Source organism: Sceloporus undulatus, chromosome 2 (assembly GCF_019175285.1).
Source record: "Sceloporus undulatus isolate JIND9_A2432 ecotype Alabama chromosome 2, SceUnd_v1.1, whole genome shotgun sequence".
In the NCBI taxonomy this organism is placed as follows: domain Eukaryota; kingdom Metazoa; phylum Chordata; class Lepidosauria; order Squamata; family Phrynosomatidae; genus Sceloporus; species Sceloporus undulatus.
The window spans coordinates 278257679-278281326 of NC_056523.1; the positions used below are offsets into that span (position 1 = coordinate 278257679).

Here is a 23648-nt window from a genome sequence, read left to right on the forward strand (position 1 = left end):
GTAAGGCGGCGCATTCGTATCCCGGGGTAACACTGTACTGTAACATGCTTTCTATAACCAACAGTGGTCATCAGACTGTTTACATCACTCTGGATAGACTGAATTTTACAAAAAATAATTTTAAAGGCAAATCCATGTAGAGCATGATACAGTAGTCCAAGTGGAATTTAAGTAAGGTAGGAATCCCAGGGAGTAGGTACAGTCAGTGCACTAGACTTAACTACGCAAACACATCCCTGGAGACTGCTAAAATATGGTTATTTAGGAGATTGTCCAAACTGTGAACCTGACTTCATCTGGAATGCATCCCAACCAAACCATGTTGAATACTCATTCACAGATCAGCCTTTAAAATGACCAGGAGCACCTCTGTCTTAAATTTCAATTCATTTACTTTCATCTAGTGCTTTACTGACAGTAGGCACTGGTTCTGAAACGTTTCCTTGGATTTTGATGGAAAGGAAGAATTTATAATCAGATACTATCAGGTTATTGGAGTAATTCAGCCTCCAAATTCCAAATGACTTCTTCCTTAAATAATACTGTATACCTTATTGGGATTCTGGGAGATGTCATTCACTCTGAATAGAAGCCGTTCAGGAGCACCCTTTCATTCGCACCACATATCAATGGCTGGGGCCATTGTCAAAAAGTAAAAGGTAAAGGTTTCTTCTTTGATAAGGTTGTCAAATTGTGTCCAACTGTAGAGGGCAGTGCTCATCTCCGTTACTAAGCTGAAGAGCCAGTATTGTCATGGCCAGCATGACTGCTCAGAATGCTGTTACCTTCCCACCAAAGTGGTACCTATTTATCTACTTGCACTTTTACATGTTTTCGAATTACTATGTTGGCAGAAGCTGGGATTAGTGATGGAAGCTCACACTGTTATCCAGCACTTAGGTCTCCAACTGCCAACCTGCTGATCCTGCATTGTCAGAGTCAGCGTCTTAACCCCTGAGCCACTGTGTCCATTCAAACAATGCCTTAAAATTCCCGACTTAAAAGATGACTCAGATGGATACCATTCTAGATGGTACTGAAGGTGACCAAGAGGTGCTGCAGAACCAACAGTGGGGCATACCTTTCTGTACAGTTCTTGGTGTAGATGATCCACCGTGGACAATAATGTAGTCTCTGCCTCATAAGACACCCTAAAGCTAGTTTGAAAGGGATCTAGATAATCTCTTTTGTTGTTTGTTGTTAACTGCCCTTGAGTCAACCCCATTCATGGCGATTGTGGATGATATACCTCCGAGCCCTCCTATCCTCCACTGCTTTGCTCAGGTCCTGTAAATTCAGTCCCATGACCTCCCTGATCAAGTCTATCCATCTGGCATGCGGTCTTCCTCTTTTTCAGCTGCCTTTTACTTTTCCTACCATTATTGTCTTTTCAAATGAATCATGTATTCTCATGATGTGGCCGAAATGATCATCTTGTCTTCTAGGAGTAAATCAGGCCTGAACTGTTCTATGACCATTTGTTTGTCTTTTTGGCTGTCCACAGTATCCTTAGCACTCTTCCCTCGCACCACATCTCAAAGGAGTTAATTTTCTTCTTATCCAATTTCTTCACTCTCTAGTTCTCACATCTGTATCCGGGACCTGAGACAGCACTGTTCTCAAAAATGTAGCATTCTTTTTGTTGCACTTTTAAATCATCATATATCGAATATTATTAGTAATGAAATATGTATTTTAAAAAATACAAATTCACACATGTGGAATTACACTTATTCTTTTCCTTTCCTCTGTATTTGCCCAGCACCCTTCAAAAAAAATTGCCGTAGGGATCCCCAGCCCTCCTGCTGATGGATGGACATTGTTGCATACAACTCATTATTGTGTATAGAAAGAATATATCTTGATCTGTAATGGCAAAAGATTGCGAAGTACAAGTGTTTTATAAGACTGCCTTGAAAATCTTTAGAATTTTCAATTTAGCATCTTAATAAAATCAGTGGAATTGTTTAAAATATCTTCTCAGAAGCTTAATAAAACATTTGTAGAAATTGTTCTTCATGTGCCTATATATCTGGGTTAAATTTACTTTCTTTGGTTATTACTAGTAAAATATGCTCATGGGGGACATACAATCTACTCTAAAAGTGCCTGTGCCTACCATTTTGGATATGTTTCTTCCGTTAGGCACCTGCAGCACTGTTTGAAGCTTTTTAAAACCTTGACTTTCAAATACAAAAGCCTGTCTTAACATAGGCAGTGTTCAAAAAGACTTTGAAATGTGAAACTAAGCTTGCAAAGCTTCAAAGACAGCTGCGGGAACTCTTCTTTTAGGAGTACCAACTCCAAGATGGTTTGTGCAAGCCTCCTGGTGACCATTTTAGGGATATATTTTCAATTTGAAAAGACTTTGAACAGACTTTAGGTTTGGATAGGCTTTTGTAATTGAAAATGTTTCTCTTTAAGCTTCAAAAACAGCACTGGTACTTCCTTGTAGAAGACGTTTTTGGATCCATATATCATAACAGTGAAATCTATTGGCTAGTTTGAAAACTTTAAGTTTTTATGATTTTTTTTAAACACAGAACACAATTTTTCACAATATTATGGGAAGCTACAGTTGCTTAAACATTGCGTTTTGGGGGTAATTTTCAGAGGGCTGAAGATTAAGGAAACCTGCTCTAACATGTGTGGGTACCATTCACACATTAGCACACTCCATTATATAAAATGTATTACTGATGCTTGGGTCAAAATTGGAGTAGATACATTGAAACATGTGGAACAAATTAATCTTAATAATAATTAATAATTTGTTTTATTTATATCCCGCTATTTCAAAGATCATAGTGGTGAACAGCAAGTAAGCTAATTAGCAAGTAAGCTAACTTGCCCCCAACAGTCTGGGTACTCATTTTAGCGACCTCGGAAGGATGCAAGCCTGAGTCGAGCTTGGGCCCTTTTGCTGGTCTTGAACTCGCAACCTTGTGGTTTTGAGTGAATGGCTGCAGTACAGGCATTTAACCACTGTGCCACCAGGGCTCCTTTCCTCTGTATCTGCCCAGCATCCTTAAAAAAAAATTGCCGTAGGGATCCTCAGCCCTCCTGCTGATGGATGGACATTGATTAATTAAATCCCATTGATTTGAAAGGATCAACTCTAAGCATTACTGAATCCAGTCTATACAGAATATAATGTAATATTCCAGTTGAGAGTGAGAGAAGTCCCTTGAGAAATCTGGAGAAAAACTACTTTTAAGATCTAATGTTTATGTGATTGGATGCATATTAAAATACATAAAGTATAATACAGTTGTTTAATAGCAGGAGGCTGATTTTCTACATGTGTTCCTCCAGCACTCCATTACTTTTGTTGTTATTCAGTTACTATAATCATGGAAATCACTATCAGCTAGGTTGATTTCCAGAATTGTTATGTTTGCATGCACTGCCATAAGTCTGACTCTCTCTGGAGGAAAAATGTATCGTGCAAATCACTCCTTCTTGGGTTTTTTAAAAAAATAATGTTTTGGCCTCACAACTCTTCTTGTAAACTGGAATACATTTCTGATTGATTTTAGTTAGAATTATGCACATGTGAATGAGAACAGATTAATAGCTGGACTCCAGCTGGACCAAATGTGAAAGCATTTTCTTTAGTTGCCTGATAGCTTATAATTTAAGTGCAATGTTTTTAAAATTGAATTTCCTCCTCCCCCAACTTCAAGGGAGTTACCTTTCTAGCATAAAATGAAACAGAAGGCAATTCTATAATCACATAAAGTCAACATGGGTTTCAGAGAAACAAGTCATGCCAGACAAATCTTATCTCTTTTTTTTTTTATAAAATTACCAGCTAGGTAGATGAAAGGAATGCTGTGGATACAGTGCGCCCTTTTTTTACGCAGGGGATCCGTTCCAGACCCCCCCCCCCCATGTAAAAAAAAAGCGTGTATGCTCGAGCCTCATTGAAAGTAATGGGGCTTGTGTATGTGGTGGTGGTGTGGTGGCGCACATGCGCCATGGCGCACCCCATTAATCTAAATGGGACATGCCGCCTGTGCGCTCCCGCGCGGCTTTCACCATATGCTAAAAGCCGCATATAGTGCGTCCATGTATGATGCAGGTGCACTGTATCTTATTTCAGTAAGACCTTTCACAAGGTTCCCCATGACATTCTTGCAAACAAGCTTGTGGAATGTGGGCTAGACAAGGTAACTGTTACATGGATTTGTAATTGGTTGACTGGCCAAACCCAAAGGGTACTCAACAATGGCTCCTTTTCATCCTGGAGAGAAGTGACCAGTGGGGTCCCACAGGGTTCTGTCCTGGGCCCAGCACAACATCTTTATCAATGACTTGGATGACAGAATTGGGGACATACGTATCAAATTTGCAAACAACACCAAATTGGGAGGAGTAGCTAACACCTCAGAGGACAGGATCAAAATTCAAAATGACCTGAATAGACTAGAAAGCTGGGCCAAAGCTAACACAATGAAATTCAACACAGAGAAATGTAAGGTACTGCACTTAGGGCAGAAAAATGAAATGCACAGATATAGGATGGGGGACACCTGACTGAATGAGACTACATGTGAAAGGGATCTAGGAGTCCAAGTAGACCACAAGTTGAACATGATTCAACAGTACGATGTGGCAGCTAAAAAGGCCAATGCAGTTTTAGGTTGCATCAATAAATGTATAGTGACTAGATCAAGGGAAGTAATAGTGCCACTCTATTCTGCTTTGGTCAGACCCCACTGGAATATTGTGTCCACTTCCAGGCACCACAATTCAAAAAGGATATTGAGAAACTGGAGCATGTCCAAAGGAGGGCAACTAAAATGGTGAAGGGTCTGGAAACCATGTCCTATGAGGAACGACTTAGGGAGCTGGGGATGTTTATACTGGAGAAAAGAAGGTTAAGAGGTGATATGATAGCCCTGTTTAAATATTTGAAGGGATGTCATATTGAGGAGGGAACAAGCTTGTTTTCTGCTGCTCCAGAGAACAGGACCCGGAGCAATGGATGCGAGTTGCAGGAAAAGAGATTCCATGTTCTACAGTGGAACACACTCCCTCAGAGTGTGGTGGAGTCTCCTTCTTTGGAGGTCTTTAAGCAGAGGATGGATGACCATCTCTCAAGGATGCTTTGATTGAGAGTTCCTGCATGGCAGGGGGGTTGGACTGGTTGGCCCTTGTGGTCTCTTGCAACTCTATGGCCCGTTCCTGACGGGCATAAAGTACGCGTTCCGCATGTACTAGGGTTAGGAAGGGGCGTCACTTCCTGATGCCCGTAATCTTAGTACGCGCAGAGCGCGCACAAAATGGCAGCACCCGTTCTACATGGGGGCCGCCATGTTGATGTCACGGACTGGACATCACGCGGTGGAAGTGACGCCGCAAGTGCGCGACTAGCACCTCGTGGCACCACTTCCGGGGCGCAAAAAGAAGTGCCATTTTGGTGCTTCTTTTCGGCTGCGCCCGGGAATCGCGCGGTTTGGCCACTGCGGTTCCCGGACGCAGCAACCAGCGCCTCCGCAGACCGTCACTTTTAGGCAGTCTGTAACGTGCCTATGATTCTATGAGGCTAAACAGACAGGCAAAAAGAGGTGTTTTCAGGCTGACTTTAAGGTGTGGCGTTTAGATGACACATGCCTTGAAGCCAGCAAGAAAGTGCCCTCTAGGCACCTTATGCAGAGGAAAGCCATTTCAAAAAGAGGCAGCTTTTTTCCGCTTCTTCCTGGCTTGAAGCCATATCATGTGGTCATGACATGAGCACTCCAGCTGCCTTGGGAGCCGGTGGTGCAGTTGGTGGGCTTTCAATGTCGCTTTAGAAAAGGCAGCTTCAAGCCACTTTTTCCTGCCCATCTGTTTTGCCCTAAAGATTCTATCCTTCAGACTTGTCATTGCTAGGAGACAGTGACTTACATTTAGCATGACAATAATATATGTTTGATTGATATCATATTTCTATCAGCTGCCTGAATATTTGGCAGCTTATACAATTTTGAATATGTCTGCATTTTTGCTTTTTGCAATTCCTTGTTATACTACTGTATGCATATGGAATTACAGAATGTTAGCTAGAGGCTGAGGTCTTGAATAATTTAATTTTTTAGATAAGTGTACAGTTGTGTGTAAATACAGTAATAATTGATCCATCAAAATATTCTACCTGTTGTGCTGTATTGTTCTTTAAACTTCTTTGCATATTATTTTGCACTAGCATGGGAGTTTATCAGACAAGGGGAATTGGGAGTATAATCCGATGGCAATCTGAATGTAATCATGGGATTTAATGTTATTGTGTGATAACCCACTACACACAAATTCAGGCAATGGGAAGTCAGACCGAACGCAATCATGGGGTTTCACATTATTGCGTGATAGACACACAAATTCGGGCAATGGTATGCTATTTTCGGGCAATGGGTAGCCAGTTTGAATGCAATGCGTATTAACATACAGTAATTGCGTGAAACTAGCGACTTTAAGTAAATGCGTTTTGGCCCCACTTCCTTTTCATTCGAATTTAAGAGAAATTCCTCCCATTTGATAAACTCCAGTGTTGCAACCAAACTGCCAATGTAATCTTATGCATGTTTACTCAGATGTAAGCCCTGTTGCATTCATTAGGACTTATTCCTGGAGAAATGTGTATAGGGTTCCAGCCTCATAGTACAGTTTATACAAGTCTGTTTAGAAATATAGGATTGCAGCACATACTTTTGCATTCTGTTGTGATTCAGCAAGTTACGCTTGGTTCATCTGAATTCTGAAGAGAAATAACGAATACAGTACAGTATAGAGAAGTCTATTATAGAGGAAATATAAAAGAATACTGTTTTGTAGAGAGTAGTTAAACATAGTATTTTAAGGAGATGTGTTGTTTACTTTAAATAAAGATATTAATATATCATCTTCACTAATTAATATATTCATTTTTTTTCCAGCAAAACTTGCTAAAGAATGAACAAAATCAAGAAGAAATTATTCTCCACTTTCTCCTTGATCTCTCCAGCCAATGTGGTGTCTTATTTCCCTGTATCCCAAGTGGAGCATCTTTTGAATTTACATCCAATACTTCACTTCATGGTGTTGAAGATGATTCAACAGTGGATGTTCAGTGTATTTGGAATGATGTGAGATTACATCTTCGACGTTTCTTAGTAAACCAACTCCAAAATCAGGAAAAAAACAGTGGTACTTTACAACAACAGCTGCAGTTTAAAATCCAGTGTCTCCAACAGCTTTCATTTCTTTATCCTGAGTCAGAAGTATTGGCCAAGTATCAGAAAATGCAAAATAAATTGGTTAGTGATCTTTTGCAGAAATGTGTTCTAGAAAGCAGCGGTGAAACAAACTTTGAAAAGATGGTTCATGGTTATGAAAATTCAATTCCTGTTCTCTGTGCAATGATAAAAGAAGATCTGTATATACTAAATGGAATTATTGATCCACCTTCAACAGTGAAATTTATTAATGAAACTTATTTGGATACCATCACTGAAGAAATGACTATTCTTCTTGAAACACTGTGTGAGCTCCAGTTTAAAGAAAATGCATTGCATGGTGTTAAGTCAAGCAAGAGCTCAAAGAAACACAGAGGAGTAGCTCATGTTGGGGGTTAGTGACATTTTATTTTTTAATTGTCTTAGTTGCCTTTGCCCATGGCTGCAATCCTAGTAAGGATGTAAGTGCAGGAATATAATAGTTCTAACCCCAAATGACAATGTTTGATATATCATGTGTGTGTGTGTGTTTCTCTTTCCCAGGTTAGGCTACGATTGTGTGTTTAAGTGTATGCAAACCATAGAGTTAGAAGTTAAAGATTGTTTCCAAAGGACTCACCATGTGTCATCTCCATAGCATAATGCTGCAGTCAGTAACACAGAGATCAGATATAAAGACTGCAGTTCCTGATATAGATGTCAAATAGACGCACTGGGACGAGAGATTCCTGGGAGACGTGGCAGGAAGAGTAATAGAGGCACTGCTGCTCACCTGTCTCCTTATTCCAGGAACGGCATGGAGGAACAATCCTCTACAGTTGGGATTTTTATGAATATTTTAAATTTGATCCCACTGTGTAAGGAAAATAAATATTTGTTGGAATTTTGCACACAGTGCTGGTTAGGGCTTCTGCTTCCCAAAATATAAGAAGGCACATATTTTAATAAAAACAACATAGGTCTAAATGCTGTTGCTGGTTCTAACTTGAGTAGATCCATTGAATCAACAGAACTTACATGACTTTTTATCACTCAGCCATTGTTTCAATGGATTTAATCTAGTTGATACTAGCAACTGAATTTTATCCACAACGTTGAAATGAATTTCATATAATAATAGGATTCGTAATGCAATGAACTGCAGTAGTTGCTTGATTCAGCTGTAAATTGTCTGTATCTGGATAGTTTTATTCCTTTTTCAAACAAATAAGAATACTTAATTCTTTCCTTTTTTATCGCTCTAAATTGCTAATATTTGTGTTTGTTTGTATGTGTGCACATTCATATTTTCCCACTGCTGCTTAAACATTGTAGCATGAGTAGTAGTATGATGTACAGTTTCATAAGTAATACTGCAAGTATCAGACTAGCATAAATTATTTCTCTCTTCTCTGCTGCTCAACCAAAAAATCTGCAAATTTCATTTGTGTGTGTATGTGTAAGAGAGAGAGAGAGAGAGAGAATTCATCTAAAAAATAAAAATTGGAAATTAAAATGACAAGCTATATATTTCTGAACTGGGAAATTGTGTATGACTTGATTCACCAACTTCTTTTAGCATATTCACAATCTTAAGGTTAATTACGTAAGTTCAATATTGATTGCTCATATAAACAAAGTGCAACTCTTAATCAGTTCATATAGAATTGATTGATGGCGTAGAACAGAAAGCACCACTTACTTGCAGGAATAAAAGGGGCTGAAATTGCTTAAGGTGTTCAGAAGATAATTCATTGTTCAACAAGCTGCAAGTATTATAGCTTCCTTTGGGACAACTATGATTCAGTTATTTTAAAGGAAAATCAAAACTGTCTTCCACATCTTTTCAAAATAACCTTATTTTTGATGGTATGAAAGCCGTATTTCCTTTGAAAGAATTAAATCAGGGTTGCCCCTGTGGAAAAGTGATAATACTCATAAACTGTTGTGCGATTAATTATCTTCTGTGAACCACTGAGGTCTTCTCTCCCCTTGGATTCCAACATAGAATTGAACCAGTGCACCTCTAATTGACACTGTTAAGTCATTTCTACTATATTTGCCTATTACAGCAAACGTGTTGAAAAATCCATACAATTTCAAAAGAACCAAGTAAGGGGTAAAACAAACTGCCCCAAAGGGGCAGCTTGAAGCTGCCCCTGAGAAAGCCCGATTGGGGCCACAGCAACGTCAAACCACAGCCCCAAACTGCCTTTTTGCGAGCCCTAAAAGAAGCAGCAAATTTCAGCTCCTTTTTGTTCCCGCAAAAGCCAGATTTTCCTGCCCCGCTGCAGCTTTACAGCATTCCTGTGGCATGTAAACACCATGCCACCGGAGCACCTGGAGGCCAGCTGACATCTGGGCAGCCAGGTGGCTTGGGGCATGTGGTGTCTGAACGCCATGCTCCAAGCCACCGAGAAGCCAGTGTTTTGCCCCTCCATTGAGACAGTTTCTTCATTTGTGTAGCTTCTTTTTTATATTACCAAACAAATTTGTTGCAAGATTATTCATTCTGTTTCAAGATGTTAGTTAAACAAGCAATTGTAATAGATCAGGAAAATGTTAATAAGAAATTATGATTTGAAAATAGTAATAATTGCTAACTACATTGCAGATTTCTTTAATTATTTTTTATTCAATTAGCAGTTTACAGAATTTTATCTTGGGGGGGGAGGGATGTTGAGATTGCTTTTCCTAAGAAGAACATAAAGTGACAGAGTACTGAGTTTGTTGAATTCGTTTTCAAAGGAAGAAAGAGAAGACTGCATTTTCATTGAGACCTAGCCAAACTAAAATTCGACTTAATTATTTTCATGTTGTTTAACAGAATTTTACTAGTATGTAAAGGCCTATCACAGTGTCTGAAATCAAATGGTACTGTGAGGAAACTAAAATAACTACTTACAAATATGTGGAGGAAATTTTAGCAAAAGAATGAAATAAACTGTGAATGGCAGTGTGAGTATAGTATCATAGTAAAATAGAGAAGAAATGTACTTTTTTAAAAAATGCAGAAGAATTAAGGATGGTATCCCAGTTAACCTCTATTGCTGATGGAATTGCTTCCATTAGAAATTGAGAGAAGGATAACTCCTGCACCGTGCTGCCTGCTATTAAATTCTCCTCCAGTGAGTTGGGAACTTTGTATTGTATAAGTACTCAAATGTTTGTGTGACATTGGATTTTACCCTGTGCTTAACTGTTTGTAAGATTCTAGGGAGCGAGATGATGATAAGTTAATTACATTATTTTACTGAAAACAGTTTAGAGCTGGCAGCATTTCCAAACATCTTGCTGCTACTTCACATCACCTATTCATCTAATAATGTAAAGCTCAGTAGTAGAATTTCATTATTAACCTCTACTATATTTAAAAGTTGGCTTATGTAGGACCTCGTTATTCTTGCATGTGTTTTCCCCCTAAAGGAGCCAAAGATATATTAATATATTCAGCTTAAATATCTAAATTTTGGGTTATATCTTTATGTAAGCATCGTATGTGCTGAGTGTTGCCAAGTTTCATGTCTATAACTTTATTTCTTATTTAGCAAACAAAAAGCAATTCGAATTTTGGTCATTTTTCCTGAATATTTCCAATTAGGAAACACTAATTATTTTCATCTCAAAGCTTCCTTTGCACACCTGGGTGTTCTTCCTAAGGGTGAAGAGAACATTTAGCTCACCATGCCCCCTAATTATTGCATTCTCCTCCCAAGTATAAAAGATGAAAGTGATTTACTCTTCAATCCGATTTCTCCTGAGCGGTCAGAGGTCAGTCTGAGATTTATATATTAGAGTACTCTCTTTAATAAAAAAAGAGTGTGACAAAGAAGTTGAGAGAGAATTATTAAGTTGATTTTTCCTAGGAACATATAGGAGTGTGTAAAGGAAACCAAAGAAGACTATGAAAGCCAGAAGAAGAAGGATTTCTAAAAGGTTTCCTGAAGAGTTTCCAAAGGTTCCTACAGTATTGTTTGACAAGAAAATTGTTATATGACTCTTTATGTTATTCTTTTCAACACACATCAACTGTCTCCTGAGTAGAACTTAATTAGGTGCTCCTTGCTGAGATACTATTAAATTATGGGGCATTTTGTGTATCTTCATTAATACAAGGCTTGGTTAGCTTTAGGAAATTTTTATTAAGGAATGGCTCATTTAAAGAATGTATTTTTGGTGCAGGTTACATTGACATTTGTATTTTCTCATGTACTACACTTAAGATATATTTATGGTAATAGTTAATGGGCTTGTATGTATCCCTATCTTTCACATAGATATTATATACATGCATATTTATATTTAGCATATATCACTGTTTCTCACATTGACTTAGATGTGACATTTAAAGAATATACAGTATTCAATCGTACATTTATTATGAAGTAAACATTTTAATAATAAAAATGGATTTTTTAAAATAAATTAAGATTTTCATGCCTATTAAAATGCTAGTAACTTTTCTTTAGATTAGTATGATACATGTGCTGCAGAATTTCACAACCCTCTAAATATTTATGGCATAGATGCTTAGGAGTCAATACTGTTACTCCTTGATATAGGGATACAGAGAGAGCATAAGCAGTGCAGGTATTGGCCTGATTCATTCTCTTACTGGTTTCCAGTGGATAGATTAGATCTTTCTTTAGATTACTTAAAAAAAAACAGTTTGCATTTATATTCCTTTTACTCAACGTGGTCCAATTTATCTCTTTTTATGTGGCTTTGAAAATATAAGAATGCATTCCTTTAATGAAATTATGTCACACACAGCCTATCTAGCTGGCCCTCTGCAGCCTATACTTTGCTGGCTATATTGTAATATAACTAAGCATTGCCATAAGGCATGATGTTTTATGAGAGTGGCATGGATGAGGCATCTATGAATCAGATCACTTTTCTTATGACCAAAGAGATTAAAGGACAAGCATGGAATTTCTAGATAATTTTAAATGTTCCCTTTACATAGGATGTTTGTTGTGATTTTTCTCCAAGTTAGGGTTTCTGTCATGTTCAAAAAGTGTGAAACTTAGTGGAGACAGTTATTTTAAACATGACCATCCTCATAAGCATTTCTGAAGTGCATTTATTTTGTTTCTTATGACTACAGTTCTCTAGTCTTTGTCCTTAAACTATGTTGTTACCTGCTGTCAAGTCAACATCAACCTATGGCAACCCTATGAATAAGAGACCTCCATGTCACCCTAACATCAACAGCCTTGCTCCAGTTTCCAGTTTTGCACACTCAGGGCTATGGCATCTTTCATTGAGTCTATTCATCTGGAATGCAGTCTTCCTCTTTTTCTACTGCCTTCTACTTTACCAAGTATCTAGAGTCAGTTCAGGCTTGATTTGCTCTGGGGTCCATTTATTTGTCCGTTTCATTGTCCACTGTATCCATTCAACTCTTTCCAGCACCACATTTCAAATGAATTGATTTTCTTCATGTCAGCTTTCTTCACTATCCAGCTTTAGTAGTAATAGAGGGGTACAGTATAACCTTTTAAAGAGAAACAGGCCTAACAGGAAAGGAGGAGTAGCAGTATTATATATCAGGGATGTTTTACACTTATGAAGAGATCCAGGACTTAAATCCTGGAAGCCAAGTGGAGAGCATCTAAATAAAAATTAAAGGGAAGGGAAGCAGCACGGATGTTATTGTGGGAGTCTACTATAGATGATTGCACATTTGGAAAGAGAGTTGTAATGGTGATGGGTGATTTCAACTATCCTGATATTTGCTGAAAGTCAAACTTAGCCAAAAATTTAAGGTCCAGCAAATTCATCACTTGCCTGGAAGAAAATGTCAATGTCCAAAAGGCGAAAGAGGCAACAAAGAGATAAACTATTTTAGATCTGATCCTAACAGGGATGGCCTGTTTAATGGGATGCAAGTGATGGGATCCTTAGGTGGGAGTGATTATATTCCCCTGGAGACTTTAGAAAAACTATTAGACTTTAGACAGTAAGGGCTGTTTGACAGTGGAACACACTCCCTTGGAGTGTAGTGGAGTCTCCTTCCTTGGAGGTCTTTAAGCAGAGGCTAGATGGCCATCTGTCGGGAATGCTTTGGATTTGGATTTCCTGCATGGCAGGGGGTTGGACTGGATCGCCTGTGCAGTCTCTTCCAACTTTATGATTCTATGATTCTATGACTATAGAAAAACTATTAGACTCTAGACTATTTCTAGACTTTAGAAAAAACTATTTCAGTAAACTCAGAGAAATACTGGTGTGGTCGGAATTAGTAAAATAGAAGGGAGTTCAGGATGGATGGGAGTTTCTCAAAAGAGAGATACTGAAGACACAATTTCAAACACTTCTAATGAGGAGGAAAAATAAGAGGTGTTTCAAGAAACCAGGATGGATGACTTAAAAAAACAACTTTCAACTGAGCTAACTTTTGAATGAAACATGTATAAGAAATGAGAAAAGGGGGAAATCATCAGAGGAATTCAAACAAATAGCTGGCATATGTAGGGGTAAAGTCAGAAAAGCTAAAGTGCAGAATGAGCTGAGACTTGCTGGAGAGGTTAAGATCAACAAAAAGGGCTTTTTTGGTTATGTCTGGTAAAGGAAGAAGAAGGAAATGGTAGGATCATTGTGTGGAGAAGATGGTGAAATGCTAACAGGGGACAGAGAAAAGGCAAACTACTCAGCACCTTCTTTGCTTCAGTCATCACAGAAAAGGAAAAGGGTGCTCAACCTGAGGAAAATGGAGCAGAGAATGCAGTAGAGGAAATGCAGGACAATAAGTAAAGAGGTACTCTATGATTCTATGATTCAAATCCACACATAGAAATGGGAATTATTATTATTATTATTATTATTATTATTATTATTATTATTATTATTATTTGTATCCCGCCTTCTGAGAACAATCGGGGCGGGATACAAATATGATGGTATGGACTATCCTAACTTCAGTATCTTGTCTAGTTCCTTCATAGCTGCCTTTCCAAGTTCTACTCTTCTAATTAACTGCTGTCTCCATTCTGATTGATGACTGAGCCAAAGTATGGAAAATCTTGGAAGTATTTCAGTGTCTTCATCATTTTTGTTTTCTTAGTGTTTGGTTGTAAATCTGCCTTTACACTTTCTTTCTTGACTTTTTTCAGTAATTGTTCGAAGTCTTCTCTGATTTCTGCTAGCAGAATATCTCAATAGTTTAGATTGTTGGTGTTCCTTCCTCCAGTTTTCTCACCTCCTCCTGCTTAGTCTAATTCTGCTTTATATATGTATGTTTATTGTGTGTTCAGCATACGTTAAAAAGATAGGGAGATGAAATGCCTGTTTGCCTGATCCTTTTGCCAGTTGGAAACCATTCAGTTTCTCCGTATTCTGTCTTAACAGTAGCCTCTTGTACTGATTTCAGATTGTGCATCAGGACAATCAATCCTGTTTCTTTAAGAGCAACCCATAGTTCTTCTTTGAGATTTCTGTGGCACTCACAAATGGGTTACCCTGCGGCAGCATTAATAGGAACTACATTCTTTTAATTGACCTTCAGTTTCACCAATAGTTGTAGGCCTTTTTTGGCCTGTTTGCTCTCAAAAATGCTACCAGTTCTTCCACAGTTGTGGTGCTGACATTCAAAATCATATTCATCCTCTGGGCTATTTCTTCCACTGGCATCATTCAAGAATTGTGTCTCCTGTGGCACTAAGATCCCAGAAAGGGATCGGCACCTGAAGTGTCTTCTGCTTTGATGAAGCTCATGTGGTTGCTTCCTGTGTCCACTACACCAGCTCTGTGCCTCAGGTCAGGTACCAGTCTTTCACTCTGGTACTGGACCTCTTTAATTCCAAGACAAATGCTCAGTACAGGGAGTTTTGTTTCTGGAATTGTCAGGGAAGGTAGTGTGGATATGTTTTCCTTTTTGATACAGGATGCTTTGCTATACATGCTTTTTCCCCTTCCCTTTTCTCACAATTGTAATAGTCTAGATGATTGTGAAAGATGCACTGTGAAGGTGAAAGATAATCCACTTGTATGAGTTCACATATGATCTACAATTGCAGGTATTTAACTTGTTTTTTTTCATGATCTATACAATCAAAGGCTTTGCTATAACCTATGAAGCACATACTGATTTTCTTTTGAAATTTGTTGGTGTGCTCCATTATTCAATGTACAGGATGATTCAAAAATTAAACTGTTCTTATTCAGTTTTGTACTATTCTTTTAAAATTAACCTACATGTTTGCAATATGATTCCTAGTGCCTCTTTCTTCCCGGAACCCAGCTTGGAAACCTGGCATTTCTCACTCTGTATATGGTAAAAGTCTTTGTTGTAGAATTTTGAGCATCATTTTGCATGCATGGGAAATTAATGAAATGGTCCTGTAGTTACTGTAATCTCCGATGTCTTCTTTCTTGAGGACTGGAATGTATATTGAGTGTTTCCAGTCTGTCGGCCATTGTTTTGTTTTTCATATTTAATTATATATATTTAGTTCTGTGCTGCAGTCTGCTTCTGGGCTTGTTTTTGCAGGGAGAATTGAACTTCTCCATCTTCTGCCTCCAGTTATGTAGTTTATTTGATTTCTTTACTGGCCATCCTGTGATACCCATATATACAGTCCCTTCTTGAGTTGCTTGAATATGTTTGCAATGAACAAACTGTTCACCTCACACGATTCAGTTTCCTGCTTGATCCTAGGATAATTTTTCCTACAATCTTTTATTCTGCTCTGCTTCCTGATTTTGCATTCCAGTTGCCTTCCATTAACAAGAAGTCCTGTTTGGATGTGTAATCAATTTCTTCCTGGACTCCAGCACAGAATATTTCAACCTCTTCTGCTGCTTCTTCTGTAGATGGAACATAAACTTGAATGAAGGCTATATTGATGTGTTCTTCCTGAGGTCTGACACCTTACAGAAATGTGAACCCTGAAGTCCTTTTTGTAAAGAAAATAGGCTATGGTGAACTTCATTTAAATGTTATAGCAACATCTCATGGTACAGTCAGCTCTCAGTATCTGTGGGATTCCATTCCGGATCCCCCCATGGATACCAAAATCTATGGATGCTCAAGTCCCATTGTCCTCAATGGTGGCACGGCCATGGTGGCAGCGTCACCATTGGAAACAATGGGACTTTGCTGCCCCGGTCATCCAAAGCCTGCCTCACCACTCTCACTGCAGCAGGCCACTGCCACTTCCTCCTATTCCTGCTGCTGCTTTTCCCTCCACTGTCTCTTCCTTTCCCTTCCTCCTCTTCCTCTCTCCTCCTCTTCTGCCACCTCCTCTTCCCGCCTCTGCCTTTTCTTCCTCTTCCCCGCCTCCTCTTCCTCCTCCGCCTCTTCTCACAACCACTTTCCCTCGGTGACCTCTTCCTCCTCTCCCTCCTTCCTCTTCCCCACCGCTGCCTCCTCCATTTTCTCCTCCTCCACCTCTTGCAACAATTATCTCCTCCTCTTCTTTTTCCTCCTTCTCCACGCTACTGCCTCTTCCTCCCCTGCCTCTTCCTTCTGTGCTGCCCCCCTCCCCACATGGGTTTACTGTCTGTGGATGCAGATCAGCAGATACCAAGAGCCTACTGTATGTCTCTAACAAGAAGTAAAAAGCTTATATTTCCTTCTGTCTTCAGATGATGTTGGACTGGAATTCTCATCAACCTTACTTAGCATAGCCAGTGGTATGGGCTAGATTAGAACATCATTCTAATCTAATATCTATTTGATATCTTCCTCCCTTTCAACTTCCTTTTGCCTGTTCCCTTTGGAATTGCTTATCAGCTGCTTCCCAAGGAAGCAATCCATTATTTATTTATTTATTTCTAGATCTCTCAATCTCCTTGCCCTTACTGAAACCTTGATTTCCCCACAGGACATTGTTACATTAGCTGCCCTCTTGTTTGACAACTTTTCTTTTACCCATTCTAGCCACCAAGAGGGTAGAGGTGGGGGAGTTGGCATTTTGTTATCTAGTCAATGCCAGTTTCAAGTATTATTGTTTCCTCAAACCTACTGCTCTTTTTCATTTGCGTTTCTTGCTATTAAACTTTTCTTGCCTCTTCAACTCCATGTTATAGTCATCTTTCTTTCACCTGGACCATCAGCCAAGTTCCTTTCTGACGTTGATTCTTGGTTGATGTATTTCTTGTCTGATGAAACAAAACAAAACAAACAAGCTTCATTTATATACCGCTTCATATCGCCTAAGCAGTGTCTAAGTGGTTTACAACTGTAAGCTAATTTGCCCTCAACAGTCTGGGTACTCATTTTAGCGACCTCAGAAGGATGCAAGCCTGAGTCGAGCTTGAGCCCTTTTGCTGGTCTTGAACTCACAACCTTATGGTTTTGAGTGAGTGGCTGCAATACAGGCATTTAACCACTGCGCCACCAGGCGTTCTACTTAGTGTTCTATTATCTTCTTTTAGTTTGGAACTCTGCTCCAGATCACCTACTCACTCTCTTGGACATTGCCTTGATTTAGTTTTGACTAAAAATGTGTACTTTCTGAATATGCAGCTACTGAATTTCCATTATCAGACCGTTACCTTATTTCCTTTTCCGTCACTTATAGCCCTCCCCCTCACCAATTATTCGGCATTCTTTTCAAAACCTCCATTCCGGGAATCCTGGGACATTCGGCCAGGCACTGGACTCTCCTTTAAGTCTCGGCAGCTCTGTGGATTCAGCTGTCTCTTTATTTAACTCAACCTTAGCTGTACTCTTGACTGTTTTGCCCCTTTATTGACTTGCACAACTTCTTCAATTAAGTCACAGCCCTGGTTTACTCCAGTTGTTCTTTGATCTTGTTCTTGAGCAGCCGAGCATCTATGGAAAAAGTCCAGGGAACTGGCTGACTTTATCCATTATAAATTTGTTCTTTCTTCTTATTTGCGTGCTATCTCTCTGGCAAAACAGATTTATTAGGCATCACTGGTTAGTGCTAATGAGCGACGGCCTCAGCGTCTTTTCTCAACCTTTAACTCTTTCTTAAAACCCTCATCTGGATCAGTTCCTTCATTTTCTCCTAATGATTTTGTTACTCACTTCATTGCTAAGATTGATTTAATTTGCTCTTCTTTGGAAGTCCCTGACATGTCTCTTGTTCCAGTACCTTAGCTACCCACATTAGTAAAATTTTCCACCACCTCCACCCCCACCACCCCAGTCTCACTGGATGAACTAGCTAAGCTGGTGAAATCGTTTAACTCTTCTATTTGTTCTCTTGATCCCATTCTCGTTTATTAAGCCCGGTTGTTCCTTCAATTCTCCCTTCTCATTTTTCTATTATTAATCTCTCTCCTTCTACTGGTCACTTTCCTTCTGATTTCAAACACACTTTGGGTTTCTCCCATTCTCAAGAAGCCATCACTTGACTTGTTCTCCCTCTCTAATTATCAGCCAATCTCACTTCTGCCTTTCTTTTCTAAGGTTCTGGAACATACCATTTATTCTCATTGTCTAGAATTTCTTTCCACTAACTCTCTAATGGATCCTTTTCAGTCTGGCTTGTGTCCATTACACTGGACTGAGATAGGTCTGGCCAAGATTACTGATGATCTTTTCTTGGCCAAATCAAAAAGTGCACAATCAAAAAATAGAGAATACAATAATACATGTTAAAAATACAAATGTACATACAATAAAACAAAACAGTATTGATTCTTCTTGATCTTTCCGCTGCCTTCGATACTATTGATCATGGTCCTATGATGGTTCTGCTCCAGGATCTTGGATTTTCTGATTTCGTCCTTAACTGGTTCAGATCCTACCTTTCTGATAGGTCATTTGCTGTGATTGCTGGAAGCCAAGTCACCACTCCTGTGTCGCTGTCCATTGGAGTTCCACAAGGCTTCATCTTAGGCCTGTTTTGTTTTGGGTTTTTTTTCTTACTGAACAGGCAGGCCCAGCTCCATCAGGGCTAGCCTGAAGAAGAAGAGCCCTCCCTCCAGTCCATCTGCCTTGGTCCAGGCCTCAGAGGAAGAGAATAACCACTGGACATCACCTCCTTTCCCACCACCATTCCCTTCACCTTTTGTGTCGTGTCTTTTAGATTGTAAGCCTGAGGGCAGGGAACCATCCAATTAAAAAAAATAATTGTAAGCCACTCTGATAGCTGAAGAGTGGGCTGAAGAGCAGGGTATAAATACCATATAATAATAATAATAATAATAATAATAATAATAATAATAGGTTCTTATGGTTTTCAATATCAGTTATATGCTGATGATACCCAACTTTTTTGCAACCGCTCCCAGCCTGTGGAACGGCCTGCCAGACAAGATCCGTCAAATCACCAACTTAGACAGCTTCAAAAAAGCTATCAAGACGGATCTCTTCCGGCAGGCCTTTCCAGAATAAACTACTCGCCCATGTGGTAATTGCCCCCCCCCAATATATATTATGACTCTGCCACTTTTATTGGTTTTAATTGTTATGTAATTTTAAATTCTATACTGTTTGTCTTTTAAGTGGGGATATTTTGTATATATGGATGTATTTTAACTCTTGTAAGACGCTTTGATTGTTTTTAACAAAAAGCAGGATAGAAATAAAAGTCTTATTTATTTATTTATTATTTATTTAACTGTATTTCTCCACTCTGGAACTCTCTCCGGTTGTTGAACAGTGAGTGTCATCATGTCTGTCTGCTATTTCTGCTTGGATGCTCCATCGGCGCCTTAAGCTCAATATGGACAAGACCAAGCTACTTGTTTTCCCACCAAAGTCAACTCTGCATTATTTATTTTCAATCACAGTTAGTGGTACTAACATTCAACCAGTGAAGGAAGCATGTAGTCTTGGTTTCATTTTTGACTTTTCCCTTTCATTAGTTCCTCAAATTCAGGCCATGGCAAAGTCGTGTCGTTTCTTTCTTTATAATCTAGCAAGACTCAGGCCTTTCTTTCAGTTTTTACTGCTAAGAACCAATGGTTCACGCATTGGTCGTTTCTCGCCTGAATTACTGTAATTCTTTGCTGAGCTTCCTCTTTCCCATCTTGCCCCCTTGGCTTCTGTGCGATACTCTGCTGCTAGGATTTTTTCTGCCTGCCATTATGATCATGTCACTCCACTGTTGTAGTCCCTTCACTGGCTCCCAATCCCATTTAGAATCCGTTATAAACTCTTATTACTAACTTTCAAAGCCCTTCACAGCTTGGCCCCCACCTACTTGTCAGCACTTGGTTCCCTCTATCTTCCTGTTTGCTCTCTGTGCTCTAGTGATTCAGGACTGTTGATTCAGCCAAGCATTTTCTTTGCTCCTACTCGGATGCTGCTCCCTACTTTTGGAATCTCCTTCCCATTAATTTGCAAACCACCACTTCTTTAGACTACTTTAAGTTTAAATTAAAGACTATTCTATTCAGGGAAGCCTTCCAACTTTTGTCTTGATTTTATTACTGTATATTTTCATGACATATTATTTGTATTAATTTACACTTTTATAGTATTGTTTTAACTTTGTTATAATAATATTTTATTATTTTTTAATTAATTTCATCATCTTGTTTGTGGTTTTAGATTGAGCACCGTAGGCAGGCTTTTATTTCTATTTTGGATTGTTTTCTCTCCTCTTTAAAGTGCTATGTAAAGCCCATGATGCAATAAAAATAAATGTAATAGTAATAATAATAATAATATATTGAGGATGTATTAAGCTAGATCAGTGGTTCCCAACCTGCGGGTCGGGACCCCTTTGGGGGTAGCCTAAGACCATTGGAAAACACCTATTTAATTACAGCTATGAAGTAGCAATGAAAATAATTTCATGGGTTTGGGTCACCACAACATGAGGAACTGTATTAAAGGGTCAGGCATTAGGAAGGTTGGGAACCACTGAGCTAGATGATATATATGACATGTGTGATTGCATTTCATTTTCTCTTACTTTAGCCAAATGCTGGGTAGGGCCATATTGTTGGTGGTAATGACAACTTCCCTCTCAGGAAAACAAAGTGGATGACCATTGTGGTTCTGATCCAAATTTGGGGAGAGGAATGTAGTTGCATTTCACATATCAGGGTTTTTTCTTGTTTTGAAAATAAAAATGATGTATTATATGTATTGTCTATCCAATCAAAAATCCACCAAACAGTGATACCTTTATCGGCCAACCAAAAAGTACAATATGCTGTCTTCTTCATCAGGCAATGTGTTACAAACCAAACAGGAGAAAAAAAGGAAGATGTTAGTCATAGCCCTGCATTTTGCTGTTTCTCTTCTTAGTTAAGATGGTATGAAGGGGCATATCTTGCAGGCTGGCATCTCCTCCTTCTGGCCATGTGGCAACTGGGAGATTTTCAAAGTCTAACATCAATTTGCATCACAACAAAGACACTTTCTTTGCAATCCAATGTTTTGTCTAGTTTGACCTATTCCACAGTGTGGATTAACATACAGAATCACAAATATTAAGACTGAACTTTATAGTTCCCAGTTATGCTAGTACAGCTACATATCACAGATGTGGTCTGCCCATCATTTTGCTTTTAAACTGAAATATTGTTCCTGAGTGACAGCAAAGGACTCTAGAAGACTTAATAGTTTGTATTTCTTTCCATTAGCCTTTTTGAAAGGCGTGCCCAGTGGGACTTTTGACTTCTTTTATTTCAGTAGCAGACCCATGTTAAATCAGTATCTCCTTTTGAAATACCCCTTAGCTTCAAAAGTGGTTTGCCATGTGGCATGGCAGCTGCTGTTCAAGAAACACATGCTCAAAGCCCCCTTGGGCATGTGGAACTAATTGTACTGTTCTTTGGATCCCAGCCCATATTTTTAGAGTTGGATCAGGCTTATGGAACATGGTTCTGAGTGCTTTATGATGAGTGTTCCTCTTTCTACAGGTTTTGTTATCTCTGCTTTGGTTTCTCCATTGTTCATAGCAACTTAGAAATTTGTAAAGGTTTCTCTCTTTAGAGAAAAAGAAATCCCTACTTGCAGTTTTGTGGTTTCTATTTGATGAAGAAGTGTTGAACACAGAAATACATACTTGAAATTTATTGTAGCAAAATGTACATTTTTTTCACATTTGAGAGCAACTTAAATATTTAAACTTCAGATCCTAGGATGCCTGCATGTGTGGCTTTATTCTTATTTCTTATTTCCTTATCAGCAAGAGATGTTCTCGTATCACTTAGTTTTAATAGAAGAACAGAAAACTGAAAAACAGACCAGTGTTTAAAAATGCTTAAGACAATTTGTTAATGGATCACATCCATATGGTTTCCCCTGGTGCACTGACAGTTCTTTATGGTACTGTCATTTTCAATCAATAGAGAGTACATGTGATCAGTATATCTGATAAACTTGTCAATGCCTTCTTAAGGCAGGTTTCCCCAATCTATTCCATTCACCCCTCCCTCTTTCATCATTTCAAGTATAATCTTGATAAGACATAGAGGTGTTATTGGCAGCTGTGTATAGCTAGCTCAGACTACAACTAATTTGTGCAGGAAAAAATTAAATCAGGAGGTAAATTATTTCATGATTGCTCATTCCCAACAGAGTTGGCCATCATTCTGAAGAAAATATCAAATAATTGGTTTCAGGCCGTGTCAGGCACATGCAATTCCCTTCGCTAATGGCTGTGTGAGGTAGCACTAGGCCTCAGGGGTCACAAAAGAACTGGAAATAGCTTACTGTCAGGCACAGCAATAGAGAGACAGTGCACATAGGAAATGAAGTGGCAATAAGTGCAATCCATTGGGAAATGTGCTTCACTTGGAGTTTAATATATTGGCTCAGAGTCTGGCAGTAAGCCATGCAACAATTGTTTACCTTTTTGTCAACATCTGCATCTGTTCTGTTTTGTAAATGGCACTTAAATCTCAGTCCGTAAAAGCTGGAATCAATAACAACTGTTAGGGGATTTACTTTCTTTTTTCATATTTTATAACAAATGCAATCTACAAACAATGTTTGCCTTAGATTAACAAGGAACAGACATTAACAAGGTCAAAGGGATTTGCTAGTGAACATTTTTTAGCTTTCTAGGTGTGTAATTCAGTACCATAATTATAACTTTGTGATTTGAACATATTATATTACATATTCATATCTAATCCCTGAGAAAAAATGCTACTTTGTAATGATGAAGGAGATTTTAAAGTAATTTTCTTAAAACCCAGTTTATTAAAAATTACTGCTGTTGATTTTCTATTATTATTATTATTAAAAATAGTAGTAAAAATTATTTATATTTCCTGCTTCTCCCTTCGGATCAAATATCCATTTTGATATTATTCAAAATGGATTCAAGGCAGTGCACAGCTTCAAAATAAGCAAAATATAAGTACACACAAAAGGTTATTATTAAGAGGGGATTAAACTTGTGTAATATTAAATATAATTAAAATATCAATTAGAAAATTTCTAAAAAGCAGTACAGCACACTATTAAAAACCCTTTCTTTGAAAACAGTCAATTCCCAGAAACCTATTGGAAAGGAATATCTTTGCTTAGGGGACAGTATAGCTTCCCGAGGAAAGGGTGTTCTAGAACCTAGGAGCACCAAAAAT

General features: G+C 38.6%; 1 protein-coding gene across 6 annotated transcripts in view; it reads left to right on the plus strand.

Annotated features, from left to right (window-relative positions):
- Positions 1-23648, plus strand: part of KIAA0825 (KIAA0825 ortholog) — a 250061-nt gene that overhangs the window by 33825 nt on the left and 192588 nt on the right. For all 6 annotated transcript variants that reach the window (XM_042449195.1, XM_042449197.1, XM_042449196.1 and 3 more), the window contains exon 4: positions 6918-7590. In XM_042449195.1, the coding sequence (XP_042305129.1) occupies positions 6918-7590 (673 nt within the window). The remainder of the gene's footprint in view (positions 1-6917; positions 7591-23648) is intronic.